The 20460-nt window shown below is 41.7% G+C and overlaps 1 protein-coding gene across 4 annotated transcripts in view; it reads left to right on the top strand.

The window, feature by feature from the left end:
• Positions 1-14341, top strand: part of ctnna2 (catenin (cadherin-associated protein), alpha 2) — a 329416-nt gene extending 315075 nt beyond the window's left edge. For 3 of the 4 annotated variants that reach the window (XM_030787923.1, XM_030787922.1, XM_030787921.1), the window contains 6 exons: positions 3884-4035; positions 6269-6382; positions 9486-9667; positions 11245-11350; positions 13442-13576; positions 14054-14341. In XM_030787923.1, the coding sequence (XP_030643783.1) occupies positions 3884-4035; positions 6269-6382; positions 9486-9667; positions 11245-11350; positions 13442-13576; positions 14054-14341 (977 nt within the window). The remainder of the gene's footprint in view (positions 1-3883; positions 4036-6268; positions 6383-9485; positions 9668-11244; positions 11351-13441; positions 13577-14053) is intronic. The other variant, XM_030787925.1, reaches the window with a different exon arrangement.
• The last annotated feature ends 6119 nt before the right edge of the window (positions 14342-20460 follow it).

Here is a 20460-nt window from a genome sequence, read left to right as displayed (position 1 = left end):
CGACCCTCCTTTTCACTCACCACTCACTTTTGTGTATTACAACTCATCTCCCCTTAAAAATTTGTCTTCTTCTTTCTCTCACTCTCTGTTCTAACTTTGCCGTTAAGATTACGCTTTGAGAAAAGGCTAAATGAAAAAAGAAAAAAAAAAAAGAAGAGAGAAACGTGATTTACGAGCGACGCTGTATTGTCACGGAGAGAGTCGAAGCGACGTCACACCTGCCGGGGAGCGCGTGGCCGTCCGCAAATGGAGTTCTGCCAGACTTCATTGGTGCACGGAGGAAATATGACCGTGTAATCATCTCCTTCTACATAAACACGGCGACACGCGTGAGATGGTATGACTAATTCAATGCTTGGCTGCCAGGTTAAAAACCGTGTTATCAAGTGCAGAACATACGACGTCCATTTTCCATCCGTGCTCAACCGAATGACCCCCAGAAGACATTTAACTCGTCTATATTTATCCACGTAAGCAATTTCCCCTGTAGGTCACAAATCAAGAGGCGAGGCCCAGATTCAAACACTACGCAACAGCGCTTCCAATTCAATCAAAAACTCTTGGCCGAACCTCAAGAACGCAAACAAATGACCAGTGTTAAAAAGGGAGAAGTCAACATTGCTTTACTTCTTCAGTCAGATTATGGCAGATGATGAAAACGAAAAAAAAAAAAAAAAAAAAAAAAAAAGGAAAGAAAGAAAGATGTTGGCACCAACTGGTTTTTCGTGCGGGGGCAGAACGCCAGACATTTCTTTGTCACAACAGCGTTTTGTACGCAGTTTGATCGAATTTGGCGCGAAGTTAAGCAAATGTGGGGAGGAAAAAAAAAAAGAAAAAGAGGTAACAGAGAAGATGGCTTCTCTGGAGTGGAAGATGCCAAAGTGCAAGCAGAGACGAGTGCTTATCCTCTGCGTTTATTCTCAGAGACAAATGGCGCGAGACAGCTTGTGGTAGAAACAGGCCTAACCTTGACAGCAAAGCGCTTAGGAATATAAGAAAACTCAAGATAGCACAAAACAAACTAAACGAAACAAAACAAAAAAAAAAAACAAAGATGTAAATACAGTTGGTTTCAGTGGGTTGCCTTGACATAATGACGTAGGTAGAGAGTTTGCTTAGCTGTGGTCAATGAAACGAACCAGGGAAAAAAAAAGGGAAAGACTGAGTTTTGTTCCTCGGTTCGAAAGAAAAGAGGACAACAAACACGGGCATCAACGCTTGCTCGGGCAACTGGTTTTGAATCCCAATTTTCCTTTGTTCAGCTTGTTTCCAAAGACCCAATTGGTATTAGGTACATGTCATTTGTTTCTTGAGTTTTTCATTTTAAGCCTATTAAGCACGACCGGTTTTTGGCGAAAGCTTTTTCTGCGTGAACGGAGTATAATTCCATTTTGGTTTTGTTTTTTTGTTGTTGTTGTTGTTGTTTTTTTTTTAAAGGTAGTGTTTGCTTTTTTTTTTTTTTTTCTCTTTTCCCCAGACAACGTCTATATATAAATAGCCGCGTTGCTGCGTGACTTCTCGCTTGATACGGAAGACGAGGAAAGAGAGAGAGAAAAAAAAACCCCAAAACGTAATCCATTCTAAAGTGGTCACATTTAATTCTCTTTATCATCCTGCTCTGATGGGTATGAAGGCAATTGGGCCACTCTGTCAGCAACTTTCCTCATTAACAGCATTGGAGAACATTTAAATATTTCTAGTTTAAAAAGCTCTACCAAATTCCCTAAAGCCCATTTTACGCCTCCATCGTAAGTGGATTAAACTGACTTAAATGTGTGTCAAAGAGAGAGAGAACGAGAGAGAGAGAGAGAGAGTAAGAAACGATAAAAGACTTCTGCACCGTTTATGACTGGTATAATACGAGATGAATGAACATTTACAGGTTGGTGAGAAGTGACTGTCTACCTGATCCGATTTGACTCCTCGATGAAATTGGGGATGGCAAAAAAAAAAAAAATGGAGGCCAGAACAGGAACATGTCCTAACCAGTGGGGTATCATTAAACCCTTTTCCGAATCTGGCCTCATTAGAACCGTAGCTTACCCCATCTGCTCCAGTCAAATTTCGGATAGATCAGTCATATTTTTTGCTTTAGAAATGGCTATATCCCATGTCTCTCTCTCTCTCTCTCTCTCTCTCTCTCTCTCTCTCACACACTCACTCACTCATACTTCATCTTTTTTTTATATTGGATATTTAAAGAGCTAAGTTGGTGAGCTTCTGTCAGAGTGTAGGACTATTTTATTTAAAAAGATTTCATAAATCAAAAAAAAAAAAAAAAGGTTTAAAACTGTGCGTGGAATCTCAGTAATTTTTGATAACTAATGAGCAAAAGGGCTTTTCAATGGGACTCATCTGAATGTTTGAACTCTGAAAGTAAGTGTGTGTGTGTGTGTGTGTGTGTGTGTGTGTGTGTGTGTGTGTGTGAACATGCTCATGGTTTTACTCATTGCTTTTTAATTGCAAGCATAATGGCACTATTTCTCTCCTTCGACATTGGTTAGATATTTGGCCAAACTGAAGGACAAGGTGTGCTTGCCATGTTGTCAAGGCCCTTATATCACCCTGTCACGCCACAGGGCAATTGGTCTTGGTATTCGTCATTAAAACTGTGTCAACAGATATGTCTTTGTACTGAGAAAATTGTGTTTAAAATTGGGGTCCATAAAGCTTTACCGTAAAGCGAGGATCAGAAATGGATTTGTACACAGCTCCACGTTGACAGACAATTCTGCATTTGGTATGGGTCCATGAGAGAAGCTATGGTCTTAAGGAAGTTTAGCCTGTGTTGACTTAATGCCTTTATTTACTACATGTGGCGATGTGATATCTTTTTTTTTTTTTTTTCCTTGAAATATGGTTCTGAAAACCATCTCTGCCAGAGATGCACTGGTATAGAGCACTAAACAAATTAATCTACTCTCAGTGATAAATTTTTGAGCATTAGCACAAGACAAATCTGCTTTACAGTTTCCTAAAAGCATTTTAAAGAGCTTTATAAATGCGAGTAACGAATGATGGCAAATAAAGCAACGGGTTTAAGATCTGTCGTTTCGGCTTGGGGGGAAAAAAAAAGCGTATGGAATTATCCGCCAAGCTGCAAGTCCTCCTTCCAACAGCGATTACATAAATGTGCACCTGGAGTTCCTATGGAGGGTCGTTCTGCACATTTGTGACCAAGGAAACGCTGAGAGAGGCCGTCCAAAAGAAAAGAAAAGGAGAAAAACAAGATGCTAGCGCGTCGTGTGAAATAACACTTCCGCGAAACAGGAAAATGATATGTTTGCGCGAAGACGTCCGTTTAAACAAAGACTAATGTCTAGGTAAAGAATACCGACAACAATATTCTTTGAAAGCAAACGGGACATGAGGAGGGGAAATAAAAGAGGGTTGTTTGTCCTCATACCAGCTGAAAGGCGAAAAACAGAAAAAAAAAAAAACAGTGAAGGAGAGAGAGCTGAATGAGAGGACACTAGCGAGTTAGTCCTGTCGCGGCGGAGTCATGTGGGCTGAAGCATCCTCTCTGATGTGAGACAGACGGGCTCCGCCTCCGTCTCTGACAGGGTGAAGTGGTTAATTGGTGGACGGAGGGCACTCCTTCTCCGATAATACCGATATTGCAGGTGACTTTTTTTTTTTTCCCTCTCTTGCCGAGGCAGCGACGAGCTGTAACTCTCTTAGACGAATGAATACGCCTGTAACGTCTAACACCCTTCTGCTCAAACCCGTTTCCTCCCCTTCCGCTGCTTTTTCATTTGTGTTTATACCCCGAGGGGAAGGAAGAACCAAACTTTTAAAAGAATGTATGTAATCCCCCCCCTCCCTTTCTCTCTTCTCTTTCTTTTTTTCTTTCCTTTCTCTTTTCTCTTCCCCTTTCTCTCAGTAATGCCTCGGTTCGCGGAACAGGTGGAGGTCGCCATCGAAGCTTTAAGCACCAACCCGCCGCAACCTTTCGAGGAGAACGAGTTCATCGACGCGTCCCGCCTGGTCTACGATGGCGTACGTGACATCAGAAAAGCCGTACTTATGATCAGGGTGCGTATATTTGTTTCGGTTTTTTATGAGTTCCGGCATTAAGCTTTGCCCAGTTTCAGTCATCAGTATCACCCCAAGGCATCTGTCATATGACATTAAAATCTTACGTTAATTCCCCATATTTGTATTATATAAGACCTGACTTATGCTTAGTAAAACAGAATGACGTATCAGAGCACCGGCTACGGCGGTGCTAATTCTCATCTGAACGAGGAATATAATACAGGCCTAATTCTAATCAAAAATGGTATTATATAAATACATTTCTATTTTACATACACACACATTTTACAGAAAGAATGTAAGTGTATTTTGGTCTTTACCCCTTGACCAAACCAGTTCTTCACATTCTGGTGTCAAAACCAGAATGTGAGGACCAGAGTATTCTCCTCAGCGAGGTGTTTATTTATTTACTTATTTTTTTATTTTTATTTTTTTCCAGCTGACCATGGCGAAATGACGTAATAATAGCGATGCCATGGTGCGGGTAGATGAGGTAAAGCAGGGCTTTGAAGTGACAGGGAGCAGAAAAGGGATGAGATGATCCCTCCTTTTCTGGGAGACGGAAAGAGAGAGAGAGAGACCAGATGCTCTCCGCTCTTTTGTCCTGTCAGACTCTGTTCTTTGAACATGAATAGCTAGACTGTGAACAAGACACTGTTTTGCCCAGCGAAATCTAATCCAGCTATTTTATTTATTTCTTTATTTACTTTCTTTCTTTCGCTCTTTCTTTCTTTTTCTTCTCTCCGTTCTGTCTGCCGGTGCTCCTGTTACAGCCTCACAGCTCAACACAAAGTACCCCCATCACCGTGGAACCGTTTCCTATATATTCTCTCTCTCTCTCCCTCTCTCTCTCTCTCTGTCTTTCTGTCATTCAGTCCCACACAACATGGGGACAGGTGCAAGGATATGCCAATCCTGCTTGAATGAAACGAGTGAATGACTAAAACTTTTACGTAAAGAAAGGAGGGACAGTGGAGCCGTCTTCCTGGGCCTACATGTTGTCTCTCTTGTGTTAGAATGTTGGCTGTGACTGACTGAGATGAAAATTCATGGAGACGTCTTGATATTCCATAAATGGGGTGGAGAGATGTCTCCTGTGTCTTTGGTGAGCAAGAGCGTGAATGTGTGTGCGTGTGTGTGTGTGTGTGTGTGTGTGTGTGCGCGTCTGTGTGTGAGTGTGTGTCTGTCCGACAACCAAGGTGTCAGACAGCACTTACCGTCCCCTTTGTCCTTTATCACTCCCTCCATCCTTCCACTGGAAAAGTGGTTGGATGAGAATGTGTGAAACAGAGAGAGAGAGAGAGAGAGAAGAGAGAGAGAGGATGTGGTGGCAGTAATAATAAGCTTTTATGTGTGTGAAGAAGAAAAATGGCCCAAAGGACTATTAATGGCACTGTTTGATCCCTCTTAAAGACTGAAAGTAGTTTGTCTTGTCTTTTCTTTTTTTTTTCAGCACACATGTAAACTAAAGACCCCCCCCCCCCCTCTTCCACACACACATATACACACCCCACAGAAAAAAAAAAATTGCAATGATGCAAGTCACATGAAACTCAGCTCAGACTGGGTGAATTATTAATCAGGACCAGACTGTTTTAATATCCCAACGTTTTTGGTTTGTTTTAAGGCCAATGTCCTTATGGCTGTAGCGTAAATGCATAAAACCATTTTGGGTATATATAAGGACAGTAATAGTCAAATGCTATCTGACTCTGCCCTCCAGCACATTACTGAGAACTAAATTAATGATAAGATTCAAGAATTATTGATAGATTTTAAACTCAAATTTTGAGGATATTACTTAAGCTCCTCTCCTCAAAACTTCCCCCAAGCGCTGTCTCGGCGAGAAATGAAGAAGTAGAAGTAGAAATGATAAAACAATCTGCATGTCATAAATAGGTTTATATATATATATGTATATATGTATATATATATATATATATGTATATATATATATATATATATATATATATATATATATATATATATGTGTGTGTGTGTGTGTGTGTGTGTGTGTATATATATAAATACAGTGTAAAGCAATTCTAGCCAGTACATGGGCCACAAATTCAGTTTTGAGAGCCACTATAGTGTTGAATGTGGAGAATCAATAAATCATGCATTCTGTATTCATTTATATGGCAAAGTCATGTGATCATTTGCATTGTATCTATATAGTTGGAAGTCACTGATTTGTTCTCTCTCTCTCTCTTTCTGTGTGTGCGTGTAGACCCCGGAGGAGCTGGAGGACGACTCCGATTTCGAGCAGGAGGACTATGACGCCCGCAGTCGCACCAGCGTCCAAACCGAAGACGATCAGCTGATCGCCGGTCAGAGCGCCAGAGTGAGTATTATCAACCTTCCAGCACAGAGAAACCAGCTTCAGTTATCATGTCACAAACGTGTGTGTGTGTGTGTGTGTGTTCTCCCTTTAGAGTCGCAAACATGTCCCTTTTACAATTTACAAGCCTCAGGACACACACACACACACACACACACACACACACAGCTTAGCTTTAACAATACCGCGCGGTTAATATGGAGTAACGGAGATATTCCAGAGAGCCGAGACCTCGTTACAAAAGACGGCGCGGTCTCCAGCGTAAGCCATTCTCCAAGCCGTGTGTCATATTTAACACATAAATACATGACTGATTGGAGCAGGGGGGCCCCGTAATCGCGTCATGCAGAAACAGTAGGTGTAAAACCTCGAAGGCAAATGAGGTTTCTGACAGGCGTTGCGAGGTACAGATAGGAGTAGGAGTGCGGCGAGGAAAAGTGCCAGAGCACGATGGAGATCGCCGGGGTGTTTGGTCGGGGGGGGCGGGGGGGAGTTGGGGGAGGGGGGGGGGGGTCTAGTCACATTAGGGCCATGTGAATGGAACAAACCAGGCTGCTTAAGAGACATTAGGAGGATATCAGCGCGCTGCACCCCTAGCCGGAGACCGCCGTTGGCATGCCGAAAAGGGATCGGGGATGGCAGCGAACGCCCAGTCTAACCCGCCGCGTAATATATCTCCTGAAACCCAAACATTCAGTTCTAAACTGGGCCAGGCGAAACTCGGCACGGTGGTGACTGAAGCTTTTAATTGATAAGAGAGACTCGGGGTCGATTCATAGCCATTTCTGCGCTGCGCGCGGTGCTGTAGTGCTGTAGCAGACTGTACTGGGCCGCTATAGCTATCTCTTTTTGTATCAGTCTGTAAGTAAAGCTGAATTAAAGTGGCTTTAAATGGATCTGTATCGGTCTGTGTCATTAAGATTGAGATCGGGAACACAGTAGGAAAAAAAAAGCAGTTTTATCAGTGCATTAGAACTAAATTATTTACGTTATACAGTGCAGGGAAGAACAATTCACAAAGCTACTTGTAGGCATTCTCTAGTTGGAGTATACTCATTCTCTCTCTTTCTCTTTCTCTCTCTCTCTCTTATACACACACACACACACAGGCACACATGTGTACACACACACACACACAGACAACAAAGCCCCTCTGTTAGTAGCGTGATTGGATGCCGTTGTCGGTAGGTCAGCCATAAAATTGAACTCTGAGTGTCTGGACAGTTTATTTCAAATGAAACAAATTAAAGCCATTTGAAGATGCCGGCTCTGTGAGGGAACCCAGCTCCTTGCTCTAATCCCAGCAGATGCGGCTGAGTGTATTGGCATGCTCTGTACGGGCCGGATTTGCCGCTGTGTTAAGCTCCTGAGGCCTCCTCTTGTTATCAGTAAGCAGGGAGGAGGATTTGGGATAAGTGAATTCTGGAAAGAAGAAGAACTAGAAGAAGAGGAGGAGGAGGAGGAGGAGGAGGAGAAAGAGGGGGGGAAAAAAAAGGCCTTACGTGGTACCCACGTCCCCCTGACATCCCAATCAATCCTCTGGATCTGTTTTCCCCTCGTCCAAACCATCCCCCCCCCCCCCCCCCCCCCCCCGTCCGCTTAAACCACCGCGCTTACTTTTTGGACCTGCCGGATGTTTCCACCTCTGTCCGGCTTCTTAGTAACGGCGCACGGATCGCCAACGTGGTACTTGCCCCACTTGGCCGTGTGCTCATAACCCAGGTCCGGCGGTGTAATCACAAGCTGAATAATTGATACAGAACGGGTTCAGCGAGCAAACAGAGCTGAGAGTGCTTGCTAGGCTTGGGGTATCAGCACAGGAAAGAGATAAAGTCTACAGGTGATCCTGCTCCACTGTAATTACTCATTCATTGACATTAGATTTGTCAGTGAACCTCACCCTGCAGGCCCCCCCACCCCCCACTCCCCCCGCCCTGTTTCGTTCAGCTTGACTTGGCCTTAAGTATTTCGTCACAAAAAAAAAAAAAATCCACTCTATGTTCTGTCCAGGGCTGTAAGTTTTCTCTCTCTAAAAGAAAAAAAAACAAAAAAAAAAACTGTATGTGGTCTCTTAATCCCCCCCCCAGCCCACATAACTAACTGTACTAGACATGAGAGGTCACGATTACACACAGATTATCTCGTAGCTTCTCCCGTTATTGGAAACGAAGTATTTGTTGAGACGCCTTTTTTTTGGGGGTTGAAGCTTTGGCTGTTAATATAGACGTTTTTGACAGGATCGCTCGCTCTTTTTACCCGACAGCATTCAAGATTACTTTGAGTTTCTCCCTCTTTCCCTGGCCTTTTTGACACTATGTATAACAAATGCATAATTCATTGACTAGTGAATGAAGTGTGGTAATTATACATTTATCTCACAAATAATATTGAGCCCCAACTGTGTCTATGACCTTGCAAAAAAAGATTAATGCCATTTCTGACTAGCCCTGAATCGCTACGGAGCGAGAATTTATTCCTGTGGAAAAAAAGAAGGGGGGGGGGGGCGGACGAAAATGGATTTTTTTCTTTATGAGTACTGGATGTCTGAGGGTACCAAGAGGTTTTTATGATTAAGTACAGAGTTTAAAACTTTGTTCCAGCCTTTTGGAAATGCCTCTGAGTAATGTCAGACTTTAATCTACCACTACATTAAGTTTGTTCTTTCTTTCCTTTTTTTTTTTTTTTGCCCTTTTTTTTGGAGGTGGGGGAGGGGGGCGGTGAGGAGGGGGGGGGGGGGGGTCCCAAAAGGCTTGGGCTGGCTTAGGCTACAAAAGGTCACTTTAAATCAAATAGGAATCCATCTGAGACCGCGCGGTCAATATCGGTTAAGAAACTACCTTGATAGATTTCTCCTTTGTCACCTGACACGGTGGTTCTTAATTTGCTCCTCAAAGGCCCTCCGACTATACATATTTTACTCCCCGTCCTTCCCTAAGGCACATCCTAAATCAACCAAGTCTGAGGCCCTGATAATTAGCGGATGGATTGAATGTGGTGTGCCGACGCTGAGACAGAGGGAAGAATTTTAGCCAGGGCGTTTGGGTCGTTTTATAAAATAATGATAAAACCTTTTTTTTTTTTTTTTGTCCTCCGTCTCTTTTCGTAGGCTATCATGGCTCAGTTGCCCCAGGAGGAGAAAGCAAAGATTGCAGAGCAGGTGGAGAGTTTCAGACAGGAGAAATGTAAGCTGGATGCCGAGGTGGCCAAGTGGGACGACAATGGGAATGACATTATCGTGCTGGCCAAGCAGATGTGTATGATCATGATGGAAATGACTGACTTCACCAGGTACCCCAACTTTCTTTCTTTACCGTAACTAATTACAATAGCATTTACCTCATTTGCCACTGCAACGAGTAGGAGGAGAACCCATCGTGATTCACCAGCGATAAACTAACTCTGAGAGTATATTCATTTCCCAACACTCACCCAGTGTTAATTTAATTTAACTCTGTGAGAGTGTGTTTTTTTTTTTTTTTTTTTTTTTTTTTTTGTGCAGTGCTCATCAGTGCTAGATTCAGTCTCAGAGTGTTTGTACTGACCCGCAGTGGTCCAATGTTAACTGAACTCTCAGAGAGTTTATACTGTTCCAGACTCTCTCACTGTTAAATCAACTGTAAGAGTTTTTATATTGTTCAACACTGGTCCAGTGTCAAATTGTCTTTGAAAGTATTTATATTGTTCCACGCTGGCTCATATAATTCAACGCTTGGCAGATTTTGCTGAATCGAAATATATCTTTTCATGCAACATCTGTCAGTCACTTATTTCCTGATTTCATAATTCTAATAAATGTAATCTTTGCAACACAACAGTTCATTGCTTGTAAATGTCACTCATAAAATAATCACCGATCATAATTATAAAACAAAATCACCAATCATAAAATAATGGCAGAGTAAATCAGACAGCATAATAAAGTCAGTCATTGCACTCATGCTACTCAAATCATTTTGGCCACCATTTTCTAGGTATGCTAATGCTAGCATCTCTTGGTAAACTTTGCTGAAATGTCAAGTCTAGTCGGTGTGAGAGGGAAAAAAAAAACCACTAGCCAATGGTACTTATTACAGATATTTTACTGTGGTGAGAGGAACTTGGCTCCATAATTTTTTTTACTGATATTTGCTGTGGGCTCCTGCAATTATCAGTCCTCTTTTTGCTGGCACTTCAAATTAATGTGAAACCATCATAATCCTGGAATATATAACCAACGCCCACTGTTGCCCTTTGATGATCATTTCTGTTCCTTGCATTTCTGCACTGAAAATGTCTCTGGTACCATTTTATGTTGGGAACCAGTAAGCACAGAAAAGATTATCAGGGCTTTGCAAGATTCGTTTTCTATCACAATACGGCCAATTTTTTTTTTGCCAAATCAGCAATGCAATATGTTCAAATCATCGGCAAGTCATTCAAAAAAAAAAAAACATCAGACGGTTCTAAGGGAGTTATGTCTACATATTGCACAGTCTAAATTATTTCGGTTTTGCATCATCCCTCTTAATATGCCGTGTTGAGGATATTTTCACTAGAATGGGTGATTGTCTGGAACGAATGTTTAGTAACCGTTTAAATGTGACCATTTACGTATGCCGTGATTCCTTAGAGGGGAAACAAAATGCACTTGAATCCAGAGTTGTTTGGTTTTTTACTTATCGTGTTTAAGGACACGTCTCCATAACATTTCCCTCTCAGAGTCCCCATCTGTTCTCTTCAGTCCAAATGCTTCACTCTTTTTATTGTACTTTACACCCAGGCAGCTAATGTCCACCATTAAGAGTCTATTGCCATAAATCAACAAGTAACACAGCACTGTCTCTCTCTCTCTCTCTCTATCTCTCTCTCTCTCTGTGGTATTGCAGAGGCAAAGGCCCACTGAAGAATTCCTCCGACGTGATCAACGCTGCTAAGAAGATTGCAGAGGCCGGTTCCCGAATGGATAAACTGGCCCGTGCCGTGGCAGACCAGGTCGGCGTCCCCACTCTCTCTCCCCGTGGTTGTGATTAGAGTGCAGTCAGAGGTTTCTGGAGAAGGAAAGAAAAAAAAAAAAAAGAAAAGAAATAAAGAAAACACTGACAGAACAAGGCGAACCCAGCTCCCGTTACCAGATGGGCTGCAGGGGGGAGGCCGAAGATCAAAGCGAGACTGTCTTTAATATAATTAGCACAGCTGAGGTGTAACACTCATTATCTTACGAGTAGCTTTTTTCAAAACGTGCTGACAGACAATTTTTCAGAACTAATCAGTCGTCAACGCGGAATACTCATATACTCTCCTGTCATTCTGTGTATGTTTTTAAGTCTCTCTGGATTCTTAACTCTGCCACCCCCCCCACCTCTATTTTGACGCGTCTCATAGACATTGCCGTGCATTTCAAAGAGGTTCTCTGCGTATCCATACTCTGAGCAAATTTGGGCTGTAGCTGTTTTTTCTTTTCTTTTTTTTTTTCGCTGTCCTTGCGAAGCAGGTTTTGTATCCCTTAGATAAAGGGAAAATGAGTTTGGTAACCTGATTACTGTGCTGATGGCAGAGTAATGAGAATGTTGGCACAGATAAGAAAGAGTCGTCTCTGGAAAAACAGATTCCCTCTGCCCTTAACGTTTGGCCGCTGTGTTGTTGAGTCATGCACCAACAGCACCTTTCACCAGTCATGCGTCCGCGGACTGACGCGCAAGGTGTGAACCGAAGCGGAGGGTACACGCTGCTCCGAACGAAACCAATGAATCTGAAATCATCGAATCGGGTCAGATGAATCACACAAACAGAAGGTTTCAATTTCCCCTCACCATCTGGGGAAAGAACGCAATTTCTGTTCTGTTTTGCTTTTAATCTCTGGCATAAGGCATTTAACAGAGACCTTAAAGAAACAACCAACGTATCTTTATTTATCTTCCATTCGCGTCTCTCTCTTTTTGGGACGGTGTTACGAGAGGACTTTGTTGATAATGAGTGACCCAAAGAGAAAATGATATGTTAAACTTCATAAACTTTTGTTCTTCATATTCTTCTTTCGCTGCTCATGACTGACTCAGAACTGCTGTATACATCTATTTTTTTTATTATTTTCCTTTCCCAAGAGCCTAGGGTGGAGAGAAGCATCTTCTCCTTCGCTTGTTTCATAGCTGTTAAACTGAGCTTCCCGTCGAGCAGTCGAGAGTTACCGCGGTACAGGAACATTATCTGAGACGATGGCGTTTTTTAGCCATACCTGCACAGAACATCTAGCTTTATACTTGTCCCGCGTTAGCCTACGGTAGCAGTCAGTTAGATACCGGGGGCGCAAAAACTCACCCTCCTAAAAATGTACTATTTCAAGACACCCCCCCCCCCCCCCGAGGCTCCCATAAAGACGTCAAATACAGACTCGGCGTTCACCGTCTGAGCGGTAATATCGGCGAAGTCTGGCTGCAAAATCTTCTCTGTGTCCTAGTTAGGATCTTTTAATATTAATGGAAAGAAGAAAGAAAAAGATATCTGCGCAGAACGTTGCTCTGGGGCGCGGAGGAGAGACGTAGCGTATCCTAGGACGACCCGAGGACCGAGAGCCGTTTCTTAGAAGTCACACATCGCTAGCCGGCGATATGAATATGTATCGAGCCGCACGTACGGTGCTGGCGTACTTGCGTTTGTAGAATTGTGTTACAAAACTTAAAACGTTTAAATGTCTTACGATGCCAACATTTTTTCCTCACTTCAGGATTTATCACGTATTCAAACATTGCAACGTGGCTGTAATAATAATTGAAGAAATCTAATGTAGTTATTATGAAGAAGATGCAGCGCTGTACTGTAAAAAAAAATAGAAGACTGTTAGTTTTCATACAGGGAAGAACGTGAAGTGGGTGACTTACCTGTTGACTAAATTATGACTGGCTGAGACTTTTACTTGCAGGATGTACATCTGTCACAGACCCAGCTGTGATCTTTGGATGCCATGTTTAAATGTGTTTTTGTTTTTTTGATTTTTTTTTCAGTCTGTGGTTGGAGAAATTGGATCGTTTTGTTTTTTTTTTTGAACTGCTGACTAAGCTGTGGGGTTTTTTTCCTGTGCCGTTGCAGTGTCCCGACTCGGCCTGTAAGCAAGATTTGCTGGCCTACCTGCAGAGAATTGCCTTGTATTGCCACCAGCTCAACATCTGCAGCAAGGTGAAGGCAGAGGTGCAGAATCTGGGAGGAGAGCTCATCGTTTCCGGGGTAGGTCTTTCGTGAGGGATTCAAATGAAAAAAAAGTTGAAAATGTATTCAAACCATACATTACAAATTTGATTCATTATCCCCCCCCTTCAATTTCACTTCCCCTGTAGTCAGGGGCCATTGATGACACAGCAGTTTTGCACAGTGTTTCATGTGTGGTATCGATTTGATTGGGGGGGGGGGGGGGGGGGGGTTGGTTCACTTAATGGCACTATGTACTTGAATGCAAAATGTAAAAAATTCAAATTTCCGCCCAGTTTTATGATTTTTCATTTGAAACGTTCTCCAAGGTAACTGTTACATCCGCATCTGTAAGAGACCTGCCAAACTGGGTGGTTGTTTGTTTGTTTGTTTGTTTGTTTGTTTGTTTTTTTGCTCTAGCTCTTCACCTTAGGGTTAATGAATGCCCCTTGTTTACTCTCAGCATTCCCAAACTCTCTAACAAGACCCCTGACCTTTGCTGTATCCCTGTTCCAGCTGGACAGCGCCACGTCCCTCATCCAGGCCGCCAAGAACCTGATGAACGCAGTGGTCCTGACGGTGAAGGCTTCATACGTGGCCTCCACCAAATACCAGAAAGTCTACGGTACGGCCGCGGTCAACTCCCCCGTGGTGTCCTGGCGCATGAAGGCCCCTGAGAAGAAGCCCCTGGTGAAGAGAGAGAAACCAGAGGAATGTCAGACGCGCGTTAGAAGGGGTTCACAGAAAAAACACATCTCTCCAGTCCAAGCGCTCAGCGAGTTCAAGGCCATGGACTCTTTTTAACAGACGCGGCTGAGGCAAAGGAAGGAAGAGAGAAACAAGACAAAAAGAAAAAAAAAAACCCCAAGAAGAAGAAGAAGAGGAAGAAGAAAAAACCGGCAGAAACAAGAGGACATAGCCTTTTTTTTTTTCTTTTACAAACGTTTTCTTTTTTTTTTTCCTCCTTCTTACGGCTGTTTTAAAACACCGAGCAGTACTGAGTTGGACGGTGAGGTACGTTCGCGTCAGATTAATGACTGCGGATTGGAGGATTGGCTGCCTAGCCTGTATATTGTCCAACAGGGACAAACAGATTATCACTTATCAATGAGAAAAGCGTAAAAACAAACAAACAAAAAAAAGAGAGTGGTGTTTCCATTTTGTTTTTGGTTTTTTTTGGCTTAAATACGCTGGTGATGTTTATAATAACCCAGTGTTGCTATTGATGGTGGGTCATATTTACACAGATTTATGAAAGAATATAATATATGATGCAGCCATAGCTATTGAGATGGATCAGTCAACAGTTAGAAGGAATGGATAATGTTCCTTTTCCTAACATGTTTTTTGGTTTGAATATTACTAGTAGCGATAGAAATAATTTATGTTAAAGTATTTTATTTACCCCTTGTTCTTCCTGATACTGTACGACGATGCAAAGCACTCTTATGTTTTGCCACTGAAAAAAAAAAAAAGAAAAGAAAAAAAAGACAAAAAAAAAAAAAGGAAAAACCACCAAAAACCAAAAAAACAATACAAAACAAAACAAAACAAAAAAAAAACATTTGTTTAATTATAGCACTAACTACTGCAAGCTGATTGGTCATCGTGTTGAAGCGTATTACTACATTTAGACATGACCAGGATTTGAATTTAGTTGTGTGATTTGCTCCAAGAGTAGAATCCTGCATAACTTTATATTCACAATTCTCTAATAAACCCTGCAACTGAAACTGTTTGTGTCTGCCTGTTTCGTTTCGCTCGCGACATCTGAAGTAGCGGCGTATCAGCGCCCCTTATGGTATTTAGTATAACTGTATTCCCTCAACCTCGTGTATTCACCCGGGCATTGATTTGCTTATTGGATGTTCTCGTTATGATCCATATCATCATTCATAAACAGATCATATTCTCTCCTGGCAGTGTCTTGGCTCTTAATCAAAATTTAATCAGAACTGATGATAAATGAATGAACAACACTCTCATATGACTTCTTTTTTTATTATTATTATTTTAATCTTGGTTCCTTTTCTCCTGCATTAATGAAACTATTACAAGACTGAACATATTTAAGCAATATCAAACCGACATCACATGAATGTTGTTACTGTCAGTTCATCACAGTGTTCCATACACAGTGACATAAGCTTAGTGGTCAAGACCCCAACATTATAAGGCACAGGGTCATTGAGGAGAACTGACACGTGGGCTGTCATTCAGATATAGTAAATGCATATTCATTCTAGCTCTGATTACAGTCTACAAAAGCCATATGAATCATAGAATATCTGTTACTTTTCACCCATGAATATTGCAGCATCTTGTTCTCGAAATAATTACCAGAAATGAGCGCCTTCATTAATAAATGTTTTGGTATTAGCAGCAGAGTGAGTGGTTCAGTGCGTCTGCTCCGAGTCGCCAAGGTGAAACGTTGCCATGGTAGCAGTCTTATCCTGAGGTACTTGTTTTAGCTCGAGCCATCTGACGAAGATCCATTTCCAAGATGGAAAATGAGCCCAACGGGACGAGGAGCGGTATGCGACAACGAGAGAGACTCGCGGTGACAAGAAAACCGCACCAATTTAGCCAGAGATTTAACGGATTAAAGCTAAAAAGATAAGTGTGTGAGGTGACGCGGATAGTGTGCCTGTATGCCAGACTGTGGCACAGTGACACAAGCCTAATGAAGCTCATTACATTAGGATAAATGTGCAGAGACAACAAACAAACAAAAAAATAAACAAAACTCTTCTTGCTTAGGTAATAACTCCTGTTAGCTATAATTAAAAAAAAAAAAAAGTTTGAATTACTGTTTTGCTTTGAAACCTAAACCAGAAATTTTACAAATATGCACCCCACAACTGGGCGAAGACCGCATGCTGGTTCACCTCCTTCAAACTAAAATAAACCAATTAAAAAAAAAAAAAGACAGGGGAAAAGAAACGCCAGTGTAGAAACGCACGTGTCTCCAGAGTTGGAAGTGGACAAAAGCGTAAGTAAGTAGACCATCTCACACTGATTCGGAGAGACAAAATAGCACGACATGAATGAGCTCGGGGCCCCTCGTAATTCTCTTCAACGCTCTGGCATCAGGCGCAAAAGGAATTTTGAATACACTTATGCATATTTAACGGAGAACTTGTTTCACAGATGTTTCTCCAGACATTTTCTGCCGCATGAAAGACGCGAAGTATTTTTGATAAAATAGTAATGCAACTTTATCCTGTTGTTCTGTCGACCCAAAGTGGAACTTATAAGTGAGACTTTGAAGCACCGGTGAAATTGGACCAATGTACATACAAGAAAACCCTTTTAATAGAAAAGCATAGCTAAAAAAAAAAAAAAAAAAAAAAGGGACAGAAAAAAAAGAAAGAAAGAAAAAAATCCAGGCTGAGATAGTCCTGGTAGAAAGAGCTCTGTGTGTTGAATTAGTAAAATAAACTGATTTAAGCCCGAAGCGTGTGTGTGTGTTATTCCCTGTAAATTCTTGCAAAAACATAGTGAATGTCAAATGAATAGCAATACTGATGATTTTTTTTTTTCCCCATAGAACATCATTTAAAACCCAAGCAAACAACCAAATCCAATAGACCCTCGGTATTTCACAGAAACCTACCATTCAAAGAGTTTCCAGTGGAGAAGAATGAATCAGTTTGTCATAGTCGCACCATGCAGCGCACTCAGATGAATAAACGACGAACTTCTTTTCTGCTTAATGGAGATCCTCGAGGTGTTTCAACCAAAGCTTTGAGGTCCACCTTTGAGGATGTTAAGGTTTTCTGAAACCTTTGAAGGAAAAAGGTCACGCTAGCTTATTATGTGCCTCCCGTGTGTCATCAAACAACATCAACAACAACAAGAGCAACTGAAAACGTACTCAGGGATCGTACTGCACTGTAGCATTCAGAGCTTATAAAACAGGCTGTTTTCTTACCATTAGACATGAAGGAATAGTTTGCAACTGCACTGACAGACTGCATGCAAATGTTAAGCCACAGGAAGAAAAATTTTTACCCAAAGTTTCAAATGTATTTTATGACTAACATTAGACTGAGACGTCATGCCAGGCTGCTGTAAAGAAATAAAAGTTTGACAAAAGGAGAGGAATTTCACATCATTTTTTGCCTGTCTGTTTGTTTGTTTTTTTTACCCTATGATCAGGTACTCTAAAAACAATTGCAAACATTTACATTAAAATGATTTAGTAGGAGCAGAACGGAAGTGAATCCCCCACCCCCCACAGTCACTAAGTTTCTAACTCCTGTAAAACTGTAAGGATTTTTTTACAGAAACAGGCCTTGATTAAACGCGTTGTAAAGCTGAACAGGACTGCGCAATGAACATCTCTGACGCGTTATCTTTGACCGTAGGAATATTCCGAGCCGTTTAGTTATAAGGGTTTTTTTTTCTGCAAAGACCGCTGAAAGCAGTAGCAGCACCGGCAGGTTTCTTCTTTGAGAGGCTCAATCCAGCTTGGGTCTGCATCGCTGCGTTCACATTTCTCTCCCTCTTTACAATTCAGTTCTTTCACCAAAATCCAAATGGCGCTCTTTCTCAACCTCTCCTGTGAGCAGGAGGGGGAGAAAACACAGCCACCCCATTTTTTTTTTGTTGTTTTTTTTTCTTTTAACTTAAATACAGGGAACCGGCTGTAATTACACTCCCCCCAGCACCTCAGCGCACTTTGGTTTTTGGACTGTTGGGGGTTTTTTTTGGTTATTTTGGTTGATTTTCAGAGAGCCGTGCTGCTCCAATCATAGAGCAATACCTAAACTGTTTTTTTTGTTTGTTTTTGTTTTTTTTTACTTATGAGGTATCAGCCTTGTATAGTCGCATAATCAGTGGTCACTTTGATCGTAAGAGGTGGAATAATTTCTTTTTCTTTTCTTTTTTTTTTTTTCACTCAGACATGAGACTCATTTGCATGCAAATGAAAGTAAACACTTCAGAAGTCTGGACTTTAATTGCCAGCAACATAATGTTTGGAGGAAAAATAATCACCGTTCTATGGGGGTCAATAAAGCATCGATGGATGTTGACCGATCTCCGTAGAGGGAAAAAAGAGGGCGGTTTGTGAACTTCGTTACGGTAAATGTGGCCAAAATAAATAAATAAATTTTAAAAAGTTTGTTTGTTTGCTTATTTTAATTGGTTATGTAATTGCAGATAAGGATCGTCCATTTTGTCAAGTCTCCTGAATGAAGCCCAGGGCTGACTATAGGCCAGGAAAGACACACACACACACACACAGGACCACAGTGTCCAAGTCATTCCAAGATGTCGAAAACAAACCTGTCGGTGACCTTCTTTCACCCTCTCTCATTTCACTCTGAGTGGTACTAAAAAATACATAACTGCACCTTTTATGAGTCTTAATTGGTTTTTCTAAAACATATAATTTATCCTCTGACATTAATAATTTATCATAAAAAAAAACACCCCAGGACTCTGTTTAACCATTCTGTAGCTTTTTACATGAGTGAATTAAAATAAGCCCAGACCTACAGTCAAGCTAAACTGTAACAAAGGTGCATCGATCTGGATGCCTAGCATTAGCGTTGATAGCTCTTTCTCTGTAAAATAACATACCACTGGATCATCGAAATGTTTTCTTTTTAAACTAAATACACTCCCTTTAGCTCTTTTTCCCCCTTTCTAACATTTTCCAATAATCTTTGATGATTATGTGTATGTATATACCCACACTATGTGTGTTTGTGTGTGTGTATCTGATAACTGGATATTTACAGTTTGCACACTAATCACAAATTAAACTTTTTAGTTGAGTTTATTCAGTTTTCAACACTCACCTGACATCAAAAGCATATATACATATATATATATATATATATGTGTGTGTGTGTGTGTGTGTGTATATATGTATGTATGTAAATCAGCATATATTGCTGTGTATGTCCTAATTATAAAATCACACTAGGAATGGCATGTGTTCTGGTTACGTGCGAGGTGAACTACTTTTGGAGACGTATACTGAGATGATTTGTTTCCGCCCGCAAGCTCTACGAGTTGCACGTTGACAGTTCGATGGATTTATTAATATTAAAAGCACATTAAAAATGTCAAAGAGATGAACACACAGTTAGGTCTTGTCAGTAGCTTCTGTTGGTTAGGGAACGCTTCAGAGCTGAAGAGTGGGAACGCACATCACTTAGACCTCTTATGTTCAAAACCCGCTATCATATGAAAGCAGAGCAGATAAGGTAGCGTGGAGACGAGCTGATCAAATTTCCCCGCTATCTGCTTGGTTTGATCAGCCTGTGTGGTGTGGTGTGTGTGGGGGGATGGGGGTGGGGGTGGGGGTGGGGGGGGGGCGCTTAGGGGGGAGAGCTGGAGGGGGGTGGGAAGGAAATTAAAGAACATCTATTCTGAGAATGTTTTCTCAACATGCCACATTTCCTGAAGTGAAAGCATTCTGTCTCTCTCTCTCTCTCTCTCTCTCTCTCTGCCCCTCGTTTCGTACCTCCCTCTGTCTCTCTCTCATTTTTCTGTCTCTCTCTCTCTCTCTCTCTCTCTCTCTCTCTGCCCCTCGTTTCGTACCTCCCTCTGTCTCTCTCTCATTTTTCTGTCTCTCTCTCTCTCTCTGTGTCTCTCTCTCTTATTAAGTGTGTTGCTTTCTGTACATGACACAGCATGGACGCGCCGCTGTCAGTATTTTAATACATTTCTCCTCATCTGTTTGATACAGATTTCTACTAACAGTGTGTGTGTGCGTGCGTGTGTGTGTGTGTGTGTGTGTGTGTGTGTGTGTGTGTGTCTTTGGGAGCATATGCACTGCATTTCTAAGTGTGTCCTCACGTTGCCTCATGATATTGACTTGCACTTGGTAACTATGATTAACTAACTAACAAAGTCTGTGTGTGTGCGTGTGTGTGTGTATGTGTGTGTATCAGTGTGTGTGTGTG

The sequence above is a fragment of the Chanos chanos genome, chromosome 11 (assembly GCF_902362185.1).
Source record: "Chanos chanos chromosome 11, fChaCha1.1, whole genome shotgun sequence".
Classification (NCBI taxonomy): Eukaryota; Metazoa; Chordata; class Actinopteri; order Gonorynchiformes; family Chanidae; genus Chanos; species Chanos chanos.
This window is presented reverse-complemented; position numbering and strand designations above follow the sequence as displayed.